The sequence below is a fragment of the Pipistrellus hanaki genome, assembly GCF_964339955.1.
Source record: "Pipistrellus hanaki genome assembly, chromosome: 4".
NCBI lineage: Eukaryota > Metazoa > Chordata > Mammalia > Chiroptera > Vespertilionidae > Pipistrellus > Pipistrellus hanaki.
The window spans coordinates 65,768,573-65,782,561 of record NC_140506.1 but is presented as its reverse complement, the minus strand read 5'-3'; the positions used below and the strand labels follow the sequence as shown (position 1 = coordinate 65,782,561).

The following is a 13,989-nucleotide window of genomic DNA, read 5'->3' as shown; positions in this document are numbered from 1 at the left end:
TAGTAGAGAATACTGCTTATGACTGAAATTTTTATTAGATTCCTCACTTTCTTAGAATTGTAAAATTCCCACATAGTTCAGATTTACAAGTGAAATGAGTTAGTGACCACATATTTATCTGACTTGTAAGATTTATCAGGTAAAGATTTTTTTGAGGAAATACGTTTAACTTAGTCACACAATTCAAGCCCACTATAAAAAGTACTTTTAAGAGCTTTACTCTTTTTCTCCTAATTTGATACTTTTATTTTTCTCAGTGACACTTTGTGCTTTTGTCCTTTCCCCAAAAATAATTTTTTCCCCTGAGAATAATTTGTTCAATTTGTGCTTGTGATTACCCGAGAACAATATACTACTCTAGTTTTTGAAAAGCCAAGTCCACTCTCGTTTCATTAAACACATCAGAACACACATTAGATAATAAGTTTACTGTATTTTTACTGTGTTGTTCAATATACTTGTAAAATATTTTAAATAGTTCCTTTATTCTTAATTTATATTTTAAAATCTTTATTGTTGCAAGTATTATAAATGTCCCCCCCCCCCAATTGTCCCCCTCCACCCATTTCCCACCCCACCCTATTGAGCATGTCCGTAGGTAATGCATATATGTTCTTTGGTTAATCTCTTCCTGCTCTTCCCTCTGAGTTTCTTCAATCTGTCCCATTTTGGTTCTATTTTATTTATCAGTTTATTTTGTTCATTAGATTCCTTGTTCATTTACTTTTATATTGAATTATTGAAAGATATGTATTTATGGCCATTTTATTTATTTTTTATCTCTTTTTTCTACTTCCTCTTAAAAAATACTCTTTAAAAGATTGGTGATGAACCCCTTTAGCTTTTTCTTGTCTATGAAGATCTTTATCTGACCTTCATTTCGAAATGATAGCTTTGCTGAGTAGAGTAATCTTGGTTGTAGGTCTTTACTATTCATCACTTTGAATATTTCTTGCCATTCTCTCTGGTCTGCAAAGTTGCCGTTGAAAAATCAGCTGATAGTCATATGGACACTCCCTTGTAGGTAACTAACAGTTCTTCTTTTGCTGCTTTTAATATTCTCTTTGTTTTTAACCCTTGGCATTTTAATTATGTGTCTTGGTATGGGCCTATTTAGATTTCTCTTGTTTGGGGTTCTCGATACTTCCTGGACTTGTAAGTTCTATGTCTTTCACCAGGTAGGGGAAGATTTCTGTCATTAATTTATTCAAATGGGTTTTCATTCCCTTGCTCTCTTCTTCTTGTACACTATCCTTTCTTTATTTCTGTTAATCCTCACCCAAGGAGATTTTTCCATTGATTTTTAGAGAATGGGAAGGAGGGAGGAAGGAGAGAGGAGAGAGAGAGAGAGAGAGGAAGAGAGGGGGGGGAGAGAGAGAGAGAGAGAGGAAGAAGGGGGGGGAAGAGGGGGAGAGAGGGGAGGGAGAGAGAGAGAGAGAGGGAGGGAGGGAGGGAGGGAGGGAAGGAGGGAGGGAGAGAAAGGAGGATTTGCTTTAGGAGGATCGTGGTGGAACAAAGTCCGCCCTCTGTGTTTGTTGTTTGTGGAACTGGTTCAGTGGTGCTGGGTGTGTTGGTTCTGAGGTTTCATTGGAGGGCTCTGATGCAAGCCAGGGTCAGCCACTGACCTGTGCCTGATCCCAGGCCATAGCCCTTGTTAGCAGCTACAACTTGATATGCAGTTGATTGCCACTTCTGTTAGGCTTGTAGGCTCCTGGGAGAGGTTATGCCATGAATGAGGCTGGCTGCCACTAGTGCTGGGCTCGGGGAGACTTAGGTGGAGGTACAGGGCATGCTAAGGCCAGCTGCTGCCTGTTTGGAGTTGGTGGACCTCTGAGAGGTTTCAGGAAAGTCCAGTGTGAAGTGAGGCAAGCCACTGGTGTGGAAAAGCTGCTAAAAGTGTTTTGGACTAGGCCTGGGAGTCGGGTGGGATCTAGGGGGATCACCAGGGAGGGGTGAGGGCTGGCCCTGAAGCCAGACATTTAGTTCCTCCCTGTATTCCCCTAATGATGTTTGAGCTGCTCCCCCTGTGCTGGAGCTCAGAGCAAGTGAGTTTCAAAGTCAGTCTGGCCTGGACCTTTTAAGACCTGCAGCTCCTAGGTCTCAAGCAACCCATTGTCTTTCTCAGACTCAGTTCCCTCTGGTTTTCACAGTCAGGTGTTATAGGAAGTTCTCTTCCCAGCACTGGTGTCCTGGGCTTGGGAACCTGGTGAAAGGCTGGGACCTTTTGCTCCTTGTTGGAGACTTCTGCCGCTGAGATATTCCTCCTGATTCTGAATTGCCCCCCTGTAGGTTTGGGACCTGCCTATTTCACAACCTGTTCCCCTCCCACCAGTCTTTTTATCCTTAGTTATAGGAATTCTGTTCAGCTACTCCCTGGGTGGTTTTTAGAGATGGTTATTCTATAATTTTGATGTGGTCATGGGAGGAGGTGAGCAATAGGTTTACTTACTCTGCCCTCTTGACCACTTATATTACTTTATGCTTTATCTAATATGCAAATTGTCAAGTTCGACCAGGAGACCAGTTGCTCACTATGAAATGCACGGACCACTGGAGGTGACAAGGAATGAAGGAAGGTCCTGGCTGGCACCTGGCAGCCTGGGAAGGAAGGCCCTGATCAGCCCTGATTGCCAGCCAGGCCTAGGGACCCTACTTGTGCACGAATTTTGTGCACCGGGCCTCTAGTATATAATTAAAAAATAATAACTATTGAATATTTACTATGTGCTCACTATGTGACTTAAATCTTATTCATTTTAATCTATTTTAATCTAAGTGGTTATAGTACTTTCATATAAACTGTCCTATAACTTTTTTATACTTAACAGTATATTTCATGTTACTGTATCATCATTTAGCTATAACACTTTTAAGCCATCACCTAATCAATTGTTTGTAGTTTATTGTTATTTTTAACAATGTTCTAGTGAACAATTAAAGGTCTGATAGATATTTTATGAGACAAAAATCCTATTTCTTCATCCTGTGTATCCATGAAACTACCAACTTTGAGAACACTCCTAATGCAGAAGGCATCCATTGGCAATTGTTAATTTATAGGTCTCTAAATTTTGATATAGTAGCTAAAAAGCTTTATTTTTTTTTTTTTAATGAAAAGCCTAGACCAAGGTGGTATATTGAATAGCCTGTATTAAGATTTTTTTTTAAACATCCTCTCATTTATGAAGAGGATGACAAAGTAAGGAAAAGATGAAATAGGGTATGTGGAAATAAGGAAAGCTTAATTTAAAACATTCATTTTCTTCTAAAAGAACTTTGATGTATTCACAGATCAATTTAATGAAATGTAAGACAATATAAATCTATAAAATTATTTTGTGTCTGTTCTTTTCTCAGATAAACTTCTCAAAATTAAGTAAACTAATAATTTGGATGTATTTTTTCAGAGATTTACACACTTTGCGTGATTGATTTAATACACGAAATTTAAAAAAAGCAGTAACATTTTTGCAAATGTTTTTGGAGTTCATCAGACTATTGCGCATGTTTGGTGGTTTAAGAAGTAATCCTATTTTTTTTTCTTTTCTTAAATGTTTAGTTAATCCCATGTACCATGAAACTTCCAGAAAGACAGCCAGAGTTTTTCTTTTACTATTCTTTACTGGGAAATGATGTTACGAATGAACCCTTCAATGATTTGATCAATCCAAACTTTGAGCCAGAGAGAGCATCTGTTCGAATACGAAGCAGTGTAGAAATTCTTCGTGTTTACCTGGCTTTTCAATCTAAACTACAGGTACGTACTGCAGAAAATTGTTTTTTATTAGAGATGAATTTTTTAAGCATTAGAGAGGTACTTAAACCATATTATTTCAGTGGTAAAGGTCATTTTTCTGCCACATCTTTAAACTTTTTAGTAATTATCCTGACTAAAGTCATAGCATAGTAATTACTTCAGAATTTTAAGAGATGTACTTCTTTCCTAGTTATTGTGAAAAAAATTGTGTCAGTTATCAGTTTTATAATAAAAAATGATACCTGGAGCCTAATGCTGTGAGCATAGTGAAGGTTCTGTTACTATGGAGGTGGTAGCCATAGGCATACAGATTCCACTTTAGAGTTCAGAATTTAGATTCCTATTGCTATCAAAAGCAAAGAGATAATACAATTTTTTAAAATCTGCCTCTGAATTGAATATTTTTTTAAAACGAATTTCAAAGTAGACTCTAAAACTGAAACTTACCTAGTGAAAACTATTGTTTTATTTTTATTACAATTGCTTTAAATCAGCCTGACATGGGGTGGTCATCTTTAGGGTTAGATAGTCATTTTTTTATAGTAAAGTGATCAGGCGTGTATTTAGGGTGGGAAGTGAAAAGAGACAATAAGGAATTTTAGTAGAACTAAATTTTAGAGGTTGTTCTGCTAAAGCCAAGATATTTAGAAAGCTGAAGACTTTTATATTATTATGAAATAATAAAATGCAGGAAAAAGCACATTTAATTTTATTATATATCTAACATATCAATACTTACCTAAAGTCCTGACTTGTTAGTTTGATTTTTATGGACATTGAAGTTATTAAAATTCATTCTTTCCAGCCCATTAAAATCATCACATTAAGTTTAAGTTTCAGGTAATTTCTAATATTAGAACTAAAAATATTTTTGTGTTGTCATTGCTTATTGTTCATATGAATGGTAAGTTTGCCAATGCAAAGAATATAGTTATATAAATGCATCTGAAATTGCCTTTTTGTTGTTGCAAAAGGTGGTAATGCTGAAATTCTGATTAACTATAAGTGGTTATTAGTGATTAACAGTACATTTCATCCAGGGATATTCTCTTTCACCTTTTACTGTTAAGCACTAGCTTTATAAATAAAGTCTGAAGAGCAAGAAAAGAGAAAAAGAAACACTCCAGGTATTTTATGGGTGAATGAAACAAAATTATTTGAGGTTCTTTAATTTCCAAATATGACTGGATCTGCTAACTTATTTTTTAGAGCTGTGTTTAAATGGAAATAGAAAAAAATGTTGAGGTATTTATTTTTTATTTAAATTCATGTACACATAATACAATTTGCATATGTAAATAGCATAATAAAATATTAAAGTTACCATAGTTCATCAAAGAGACAGAAAAAAAGAAAAGGTTGTATCATATGTGTATAGCACTGAAAGAAAAAAATGAAAAGGAAGTAGTAGTTTTATTATTGAGTTCTTGGTAAACTGTGTGCCTGATCAGTAGTTTTAACGATCGCATAGAAATAGATTACTTAGTTGCTGCAGGTTAGTAAGATGACCTGCATTATACTTGCCTTCTGTGAAAGTTAAGTTTTTGTTAATTTTTATAACTTTTTAAGTTTGTATTTTAGGAGAAAGAAGAAAACATAAAACTCTGTCTTGATTTTCCCTTTCATATTAGATCCATCTCTGCTGTGGAGACCAGTCACTTGGAAGTACAGAAATACCTTTAACAGGATTATTGAAAAAGGGTAGTACAGAAATCAACCAGCGCCCAGTCACAGTTGAGGGTGCTTTTACCCTTGACCCTCCAAACCGAGCCAAACAAAAGCTTGCACCTATTCCTGTGGAGCTGGCCCCAACTGTGGGAGTGTCCGTGGCTCTGCAGAGAGAAGGCATAGATGCAAAGGCAAGTAGTGACCCTCCTTCCCCTACAGCAGCTTCTCCAGTTTCACTTAGGATTCTTCACACAAGTTGAACTTCAGAGGAGTTACTCAGCATTAAGGAAGTGTTTATTACTCTTAATCGGTAGCCTACATTTTATGATAGGTCCTCTCTGAAAAGACATTTCTGAAAAGCATTGTTGCTTCCACTGCTGTGGTATAGTGACTGTGTCCAGAGCCTTTGGGTATAGTCTAATTATGGAGTGGAAACCATTCCTCTGCCCCCAACTCATAGTCAATGACGATGGCAGAAAAGGAGCTCCAGAAAAAGAGAACCTTTTCTGGAAATCTGTGTTAATGGTATTTATTTGGGTTGATTCATCTGAGCTAAGATAATGTTCTTGATCAATTGGGGTTTATAGTTCCTATACTCTTCTTTAGGCAACAGAGATGGGCATTTATTTGAACATACATGATTTTTTTTTAGTGTATACACCCCCCAACCAAGTTTAGAATCCTGTTCTTTTAAGGAATTTATATAGTTTATGAATTAAAGATTGAAAAACTAAAGTGAAAGCTTAATATATATTTATTTAGCGAGAGAGAGAGAGAAGTAGACAAAGGAGAGGAAGAAAATCCTAGTAGACATTGATGTGTGTTTTTTGAAGGAATTTAGGCCTTAGTAGAAATAACCATTCTCAGGGACATCTATGTCTGACTACTTTTATCCAGTATTCCTCTTATCCATTAGTATGCATTTTGGTTCTTAGCTCTGGATATATTTCCTTCCTGTTCATCTTCCTTTTTCTGGTCCTAGATGCTATAAGGATATTTGCAAATTATGAAGAAAAATAGACTAGGAATATCCAGACTGGGAAAGGAAGCTTATATTTTTAAAAAACAACATCATTTTTGCTTAATTATGAAGGAAAGTTCTTTGCAAATTATACTTTATTTAAAAATTGTTTTTAGTCTTTAATTGAATTAAAGACCCAGAATGAACATGAGCCACAGCATTCAAAGAAGAGAGTTTTAACTCCCATAAAGGAGAAACTTACTGAGCCAAAGTCACCAAGTGTGTCCCCTGTTATGCCTCACAACCAGTCACCTCCAACAAAAGATGATGCAACAGAAAGTGAAGTGGAAAGCTTACAGTATGATAAGGACACAAAACCAATCCCAAAGGGTAAGATTCTTTTTTACAGACCTATTAAATATAGATTTTGTAGCCATTTAATAAATGACTCTGAGACTTTTCAAGGGATCTAAATAAAAATTGACTTTTTTAAAGAACGAATAATGTGTGGCAATGTAAAAAAATTCAATTTAAAGTAATTGTAATTTATTTAACTTCACTATAGAATTTGCAAAAAGGTATGAAAATTTTTCTTTCACTTTTGCACTAGAAATAGTAGCCTGTTCAAAAGAAATAAAAGAATATAGTTCTTTCAAATAGTTTTAACTAGTAAATTCTCAAATATCTTGAATGCATTTGGGTTTTAGAGGAAAGGGTTATTGTTTCTTAAAGTAACTTTGTAATAATAATTTTTTATCCTAACAGTTAAGAGAGAGCCTAAGAAAACATATTTACCTGGCTTTATAAAAATTTTCCACCCATTAAATAAAGATCCACAATCATGCTTAGTAGTGTAAGTAAGTAAAGTAGTGCTGGATTATGAGTTAGAAATTTGCAAGTGAGTTGTAGCTCTCACTGAGCAATTGTACAACTTGGGCCACTCATTAAAACACTTCTGGCCTATAACAGGAGTAAACTAGATCGCTGTTTTTTCAAGTTTTAGATCTTTGTTAGACTATGTCATATGTACCTAAAATAACTAAAACTACTTTAAAAAGTATTGTAATTATATTTGCACTGAGTCTCAAATACAAACCCTTCAAATGCTAAGTTCTGTTCAGCTGCCTCCTGGAAATAAGGTAATGCCTGTCAGGCTGTTGGCATACATAACCGCACTGGTGCTGCATGCTTTTATGTTGCAATGCACATAAAGAGGAAGCTCTTTTTCCTACACAGTTCTACAGTGGGAATTAAAGCTTGCATAATTTGGACAAGTCACTTATGCCTCAATTCCTATGTTTATAAAACCAAATAGTCAAATTCCTTACATGAGGGTCAAGAGATATCTTTAAATTATTTAGATAACTTAAGAGAAAGTGTTAGCAAATGGAATTTAAAACCAAACCAAACCAAACATTTTTACCTTTATTTTAGCCATCAGTTCTTCTGTACCCGCTTTGCCGGCCCAGCCGGTGACGGCATCCAGCGCTCCGGAAACAGCTTCAGGACAGAAGATTGCTGTTCCAGCCACGTCACACCATTTTTGCTTTTCGATAGACCTACGGAGTATCCATGACTTGGAAGTTGGTTTTCCAATCAACTGTATTTTAAGGTATGATTTGATTTAGTTTTGTTTCAAAGTATTTTCCAAGGAGAAATGCCTTTTCTCTATTGGGCAAGTTGCAGAGAAAGAAATGCCACCAGAGAAGTTATAACATTTGTTGAATTGAATCAGAGTATTAGAAGGGGGTAAGGCTGTGTCCCAGTGACTTCAGAGTTAAACCAGTCTGGCATTGGTGGTGTGAGAGGCAACAGTCTTTACTATGCTAGTGTCATAATTGAAAGCATTTATAATAATTTATTAATGGTTCTATTAAAATACAGTGACTCTTGAACTTAAAGTGTGTTGTTCCTGGAAATAGTGCCACAGGTCAAAATAATGGAAGGCACCTGATTTTTCTGTAAAAACTGTATCATAATGTGAGGTTGTATTTCCCAAAACTATATTTTAAAGCTGTGACTCTAAAGACCATACTTTGTGAACTGTAAGTGGAATGTGTCCACACTCTTCAGTATAAAAAATTGAAAATATACATTTTGGTCAGTTAAATGGCTTTATACAGTAGTTTGTTTTTAGTAATATTACATTTTCATGGAATGTTGTGGCTAAGATATAAATTAAATATACAATACTGTGTTTTAGTTTGGAGTAATTTCTTCTCATACATTTTTTTTGGAGCAAGCAGTGGCATTTGTAATAAAGATGTTGGTCTTTATGAGATTAAAGTGAGGAAGTCTTTCTGTCCCCTTGGATTGCCATTCCCAGGAAATCAGCAACTGCACATTGCTTCCTGCTGCTACTTGAAGCAGACCTGCTTTTCAGATGCATAATTCAACTCATACTTGCATGTAATTTTTCACCTCTGATTTCTCATGAAGTTGTTTCCAAAATCCTCTGAGCTTTGGTGTGAATAATGGACAGAATTAAAGGGACCCAGCGTGTAGTGTGATGGTGAATTCATAGAATGGAAATCTTTTATTGCAGCTTAAGTTGTGCATTTTACCATGTTAGAGGCTAAGAGTCTTTGCTAAAGTATTGTTTTTATTTGAAAATTGAAGGTTTAAAAAAGCTTTTATCTCACAGCCATAGCTATTCTCAGAGTTTGTATAACATCTCTTAAATTAGTTTTACAAATAGAATTATTACTTATTCTATATCTCAGTGTTTTGTCCTTACTCCTTTAACTGAGAGCCCTGCTGCCACTAGAGGGAATCTGATCTCAGAATACCTACAGAGGACTGTGGTAGGAGAAGAGAAACAGGGATGATCTAAAATGAGATGCTGTCGCCAAAACCGGTTTGGCTCAGTGAATAGAGCGTCATCCTGTGGATTGAAAGGTCCCAGGTTCGATTCTGGACACGGGCATGTACCTTGGTTGCAGGCACATCCCCAGTAGGGGGTGTGCAGGAGGCAGCTGATCAGTGTTTCTAACTCTATCCCTCTCTCTTCCTCTCTGTAAAAGATCAATAAAATATATTTAAAAAAATAATTAAAAAAATAAAAAAATAAAATGAGATGCTGTGGAGGGGAAGCCTTGTACAAAGTCCACTTAGAAAGTACTGATATTAGCTTTTGTATTTCATTTTGCCAGAGGGCTATTTATTTAGTTATGAAGTGTCAGCACTATGCCAGAAATGTGTCTGGTATTAGGGGTACACTACACTGCATGTATGTCTGTATGTATACATACACTATACTGTATGTATGAATTCAACCTAGTAAAGGACAGTTTAGCAATAAATCAGTATGTGAGGGTGGCTAATAGTCACTTAGCAAAGAAAAGGGGAAGAATATTCTAAACCAAGGAAATAAGTGTGATCCACCCAGCACTGTGTAGAATTCACTTGTTGATAGGACTAATATACATACCTGAACTAATATAATGTATGTCAGCTTTAGTTTAAAATAAAATTCAAAAAGACAATTGGTTCTGTCTTTGGTTCATTTTAAGTTATTAAAAATGCTGGTTGTTTAACCTTCTCTGATAAATTGTATGTTATTCTCTGCATTGAAATTGTTATGCTCTGGTATGAATAACAATTATAACTACTAGTATGTAATGGAATTTGTGAGGTAGCACTGGTATTTGAAAAAATTTGTGTTTGCTTTGTTTGTTTGTTTTTTTTTCATCACAACATGTAGCAGGGAGGTAGAGGTTTGATTTCTAGGGATTTCTGAGATGTCCCGATTACAATGCATAATCATATTGGCATTGAATGAATGCAAAGGATTCTTAAAAAGGAAAGCAATTTTTACTAGTAGGTTAAAATTCCAGTTTTCATAATGGATAATAAGATATAACATGAAATTTAAGTGAGCATTATAATCTATATATATAAAAGCCTAAGCAACTGCTTGATCACTTGACCACTTGCTATGACGCACACTGACCACCAGGGGGCAGATGCTCAACTCAGGAGCTGTTCCCTGGTGGTCAGTGTGCTTCCAAAGTGGGAACGCTGCTCAACTGACCAATAGGCGCCAGAGGCCAGGCTCATGGCTAGTGAGTGCCACTGCCGCTGCAGCAGCACGAGCCTCCTGCAGTCACTCCCACTGCATGCCCCTCCTGCATCCAGACCAGGATTGGGATTGACTGGGTGCAAACTCCCATCTGTTTCTCGGTCACGGACACATGGGTATCACCTTAGGACGGGCACAGGGCATAGATCGCAGTGGAACGGCAGTTAGCCTACCAAGCGGTGGCGGCAGCAGGGCCAGGGTGAGTGGAAGCAGCGCAATGCCAAGCCTAGGCTTAGGCTTTTCCCTGGCCACCTGACACTTCGCTCACTACTACATCTCTCAGGGAATGTAGGACTGCCGGTGTTAGCCGATCCTCCAGGCCAGGCCGAGGGACCCCACTGGTTCATGAATCTGTGCACCAGGCCTCTAGTATCTTTATATTTGGCTTTACATATAAAAAAAAAGTTTAGCAGTAATCAGGCATTCTTTCATTTAATCTGGTGTGGTTTTTATAGTGGAAAGAAGAAATAATGTTATGTCACTCTTTGATTCACCTGTAATATATCTGAATTGCTTTCATCCTTGATTCTCTGTTGAATGACAGTGTACCGAAAATGCACCCTTTTGGAGTTGACTAAGGGCTCTTTAGCTCATAAAAGATGAAGACATTATTCTATAAAGGAAAATAAGTTTAGAAATTAAATTTATCAAACATCTTTTGAATGTTTACTATGGGGTGGAATCTGCTTATTTGTTCCTGGGAGTGTAAAGATGAAAAGATAGGACTGGAGTCTTCAAGGAACTCTTAATGGGAACCCAGTGTTTGTTTAATGGAGTCTTATTTGGAGTGCTTCAAAGTGACTCTCTCCCTTATTTTTGTCATTGCCTTCAAAATACTAGAATTCTCTTTCTCCCCCAGAGCCTCATTAAGAAATTATCTGTAAAGCAACTTGGGAAATAGTTCTGTGCTATTAATGCATTTGCTCTAATAACTTCTATAATTTTCATATCCACACTGAAAACATTTGTATAATTTTTAAAGTCGGTGATAAGAGCAAAACTATAATGTGTTTGTATCATTTATCTATTTAAAAATTCTGTTTGCCCATAACCATATTATATTTTAATATACTATTAATTTTATCAGTAATTTTATCTAAGATTTTGTTATTCTGAAATTCTAGGTACTCATATCCATTTTTTGGAAGTGCAGCTCCTATTATGACTAATCCTCCTGTTGAAGTTCGGAAAAACATGGAAGTTTTTCTTCCCCAATCTTACTGTTCATTTGATTTCGCAACTATGCCTCATCAGCTGCAAGATACCTTCTTAAGGTAATGTATGCACTACACTGTGTGTATGGTATTATCTTCTCAAGTCAGCTCTTAAAATTTTGTATCTTATAAACAAGAGGAATTCCTATAGGTTTAAATCCATAGCAGTTTATGCATTTGAGAATCTAGAAACAAATATACTAATAATAAAGTCTGTGACATTTGTGCTTCCGCCTCAAAGTTTTATCTTACTTGCTTAGATATTAGAACTTTGTTAAAACAATGTAAGTAATGAAGGAACTTTGAAAAGTAGTTTTGTTCATTTTTATTGCTGATTCACAGAATGACAGTAGTATATTATTTTATTTCTATTTTTTCATTTAAATGAAATGGAGGTATTGGTTCAACTACTTGAAATATAAGGAAAATGAGTTCTGTGAAGTGTCACTTTACGTGCTCAGAGTATCAGTATTTAAAATTTATATTTTAAAAGGAAGAATGAAGGATAATTAAAATTTATTTGTGGGACTAGTAGGGTTTGAAGGGTTTCTTTATTGGATAGAAAGAGATATAGAAGATGTAATCAAATTTTTTGTTTGTTAAGTATGGTATTGAGCATTTACATTCCAGTAACAAACACATCTTTGACTACATTAAGGAAATTCAAAGATTTTAGTCCAAAAAATACTTTGTTCAAAGTTGAAAGGTATGGATATTTGTTTCTCTCTTCCTCAGGATTCCATTGCTGATTGAATTATGGCACAAGGATAAAATGAGTAAAGATTTACTTCTGGGAATCGCTAGAATCCAGCTTTCAAACATCTTATCTTCAGAAAAAACTCGCTTTTTAGGTTCTAATGGTGAACAGTGTTGGCGTCAAACTTACAGTGAAAGTGTGCCTATTATAGCAGCACAAGGGTAATGCATTTTGCAAAATTGAACTTAGCTTTTTAATTTTCACTAGCTATAACTATCTTTTCATATCATTTTTTCTCTGATCTTTCTTGACCTGTGGGAACAATATCCTAGTTTGCTCTTTAACTTTCTGATACCCATTATACCCTCACAAAGTTAAGAATCTATGCTCTTATGTACTGTAATATTTACTCAGACTGGTGAATATTTACTTCCCTCTCCTCTGTGTAGACTGACAATTTTAAATTCAATTTTTTAAAAGCTTTATTGTTAAAAGTATTACATATGCCCCTTTTTTGCCCCTTTTTTACCCCATTGACTCCTAGCCTGTCCCTCCCTCCACCCCAGGCCTTCACCACCCTATTGTCTGTGTCCATGGGTTATGCATAAATGCATACAAGTGGGTTATCACTTTCTACCCACCCACCCTTGCCTTTCCTAATTTAATGTAAAAATTACAATGTATTTTTACATTATTTTGCATTGGGAATGACTTTTTCTACTTAAAAAATATTTTAACTTTTACCTTATTGCTGAAGTCTGAGAATGCTTTGCACTTCTAAAGACAATTGTAGTGGGGTTTTTTGTGTTTTTTTTTTTTGGCCCTGAAATTCATTGTTACAGTGAAAAAATGGAGTTCACATATTTCAGACAAATATATTTGTTGCATGATTTAAAAAATTTAACAATAGAAATTTAAATTCAATTTGATATTTTATACAACATGCCTTTATTTTTAAAGCATAGTAGGAAAGTAGAAGGAAATCAGGCTCAGTAGAAGGAAATCTAAAAGTTTTATTGAAATTTCTTCCCTTACACTTCCTCATCAATAGCTACTTCCAGAGAATGAAGGTTTAGTAAAATTTTTATTCACTTGGAAGATCTGGGAACAGGTGTTTTAGAGAACCAGATATTCCAGGTAAATGAAAATTCTTTGTTTCAACTCCTGTTATTGAAAAATCTCTCTTAAAAATTAACACTGTCATAAGTAGTATATAATGAAAATAATCAAATCCTTACTATTGAAGTTATTTTAATTGTTTGTTGTAAATGTTAACTTTTATTGCCTTGCTCTGTAGACTAAGAAATTTTCAATTTATCCAAGTGAAAACTTCAGATGTGGCAGTGCTTCATTACACTTTTTCTTTTAAAACCTGTGAGATTAGTTGATTAAAGGATCCTTCACAATTAGAACTCTTAAAGATTTGTTTGATCAAGGGTTTATAGGATATATTTAATTCAGACAAAGCCATGGGTTTTTTATTGTCAAGGTTTTATTTTTTCTAACACTTTAATTATTACTATTACAGGGAGGTACTCATATCAATAAAAATATAGTTATCCTACTTATAGAAATTAGCCTGAGGCAATGCTCATATCTAGCAGGATATTT

General features: G+C 35.4%; 1 protein-coding gene across 2 annotated transcripts in view; it reads left to right on the top strand.

The window, feature by feature from the left end:
• The window catches only part of CEP120 (centrosomal protein 120), a 53,387-nt gene that overhangs the window by 14,548 nt on the left and 24,850 nt on the right, over positions 1-13,989 (top strand). Inside the window, exons 7-12 of one of the 2 annotated variants that reach the window (XM_084881715.1) lie at positions 3,560-3,757; positions 5,389-5,616; positions 6,695-6,776; positions 7,821-7,998; positions 11,592-11,741; positions 12,417-12,599. In XM_084881715.1, coding sequence (XP_084737841.1) covers positions 3,560-3,757; positions 5,389-5,616; positions 6,695-6,776; positions 7,821-7,998; positions 11,592-11,741; positions 12,417-12,599 — 1,019 coding nt within the window. Of the gene's footprint in view, positions 1-3,559; positions 3,758-5,388; positions 5,617-6,562; positions 6,777-7,820; positions 7,999-11,591; positions 11,742-12,416; positions 12,600-13,989 lie in introns of both variants that reach the window. The other variant, XM_084881714.1, reaches the window with a different exon arrangement.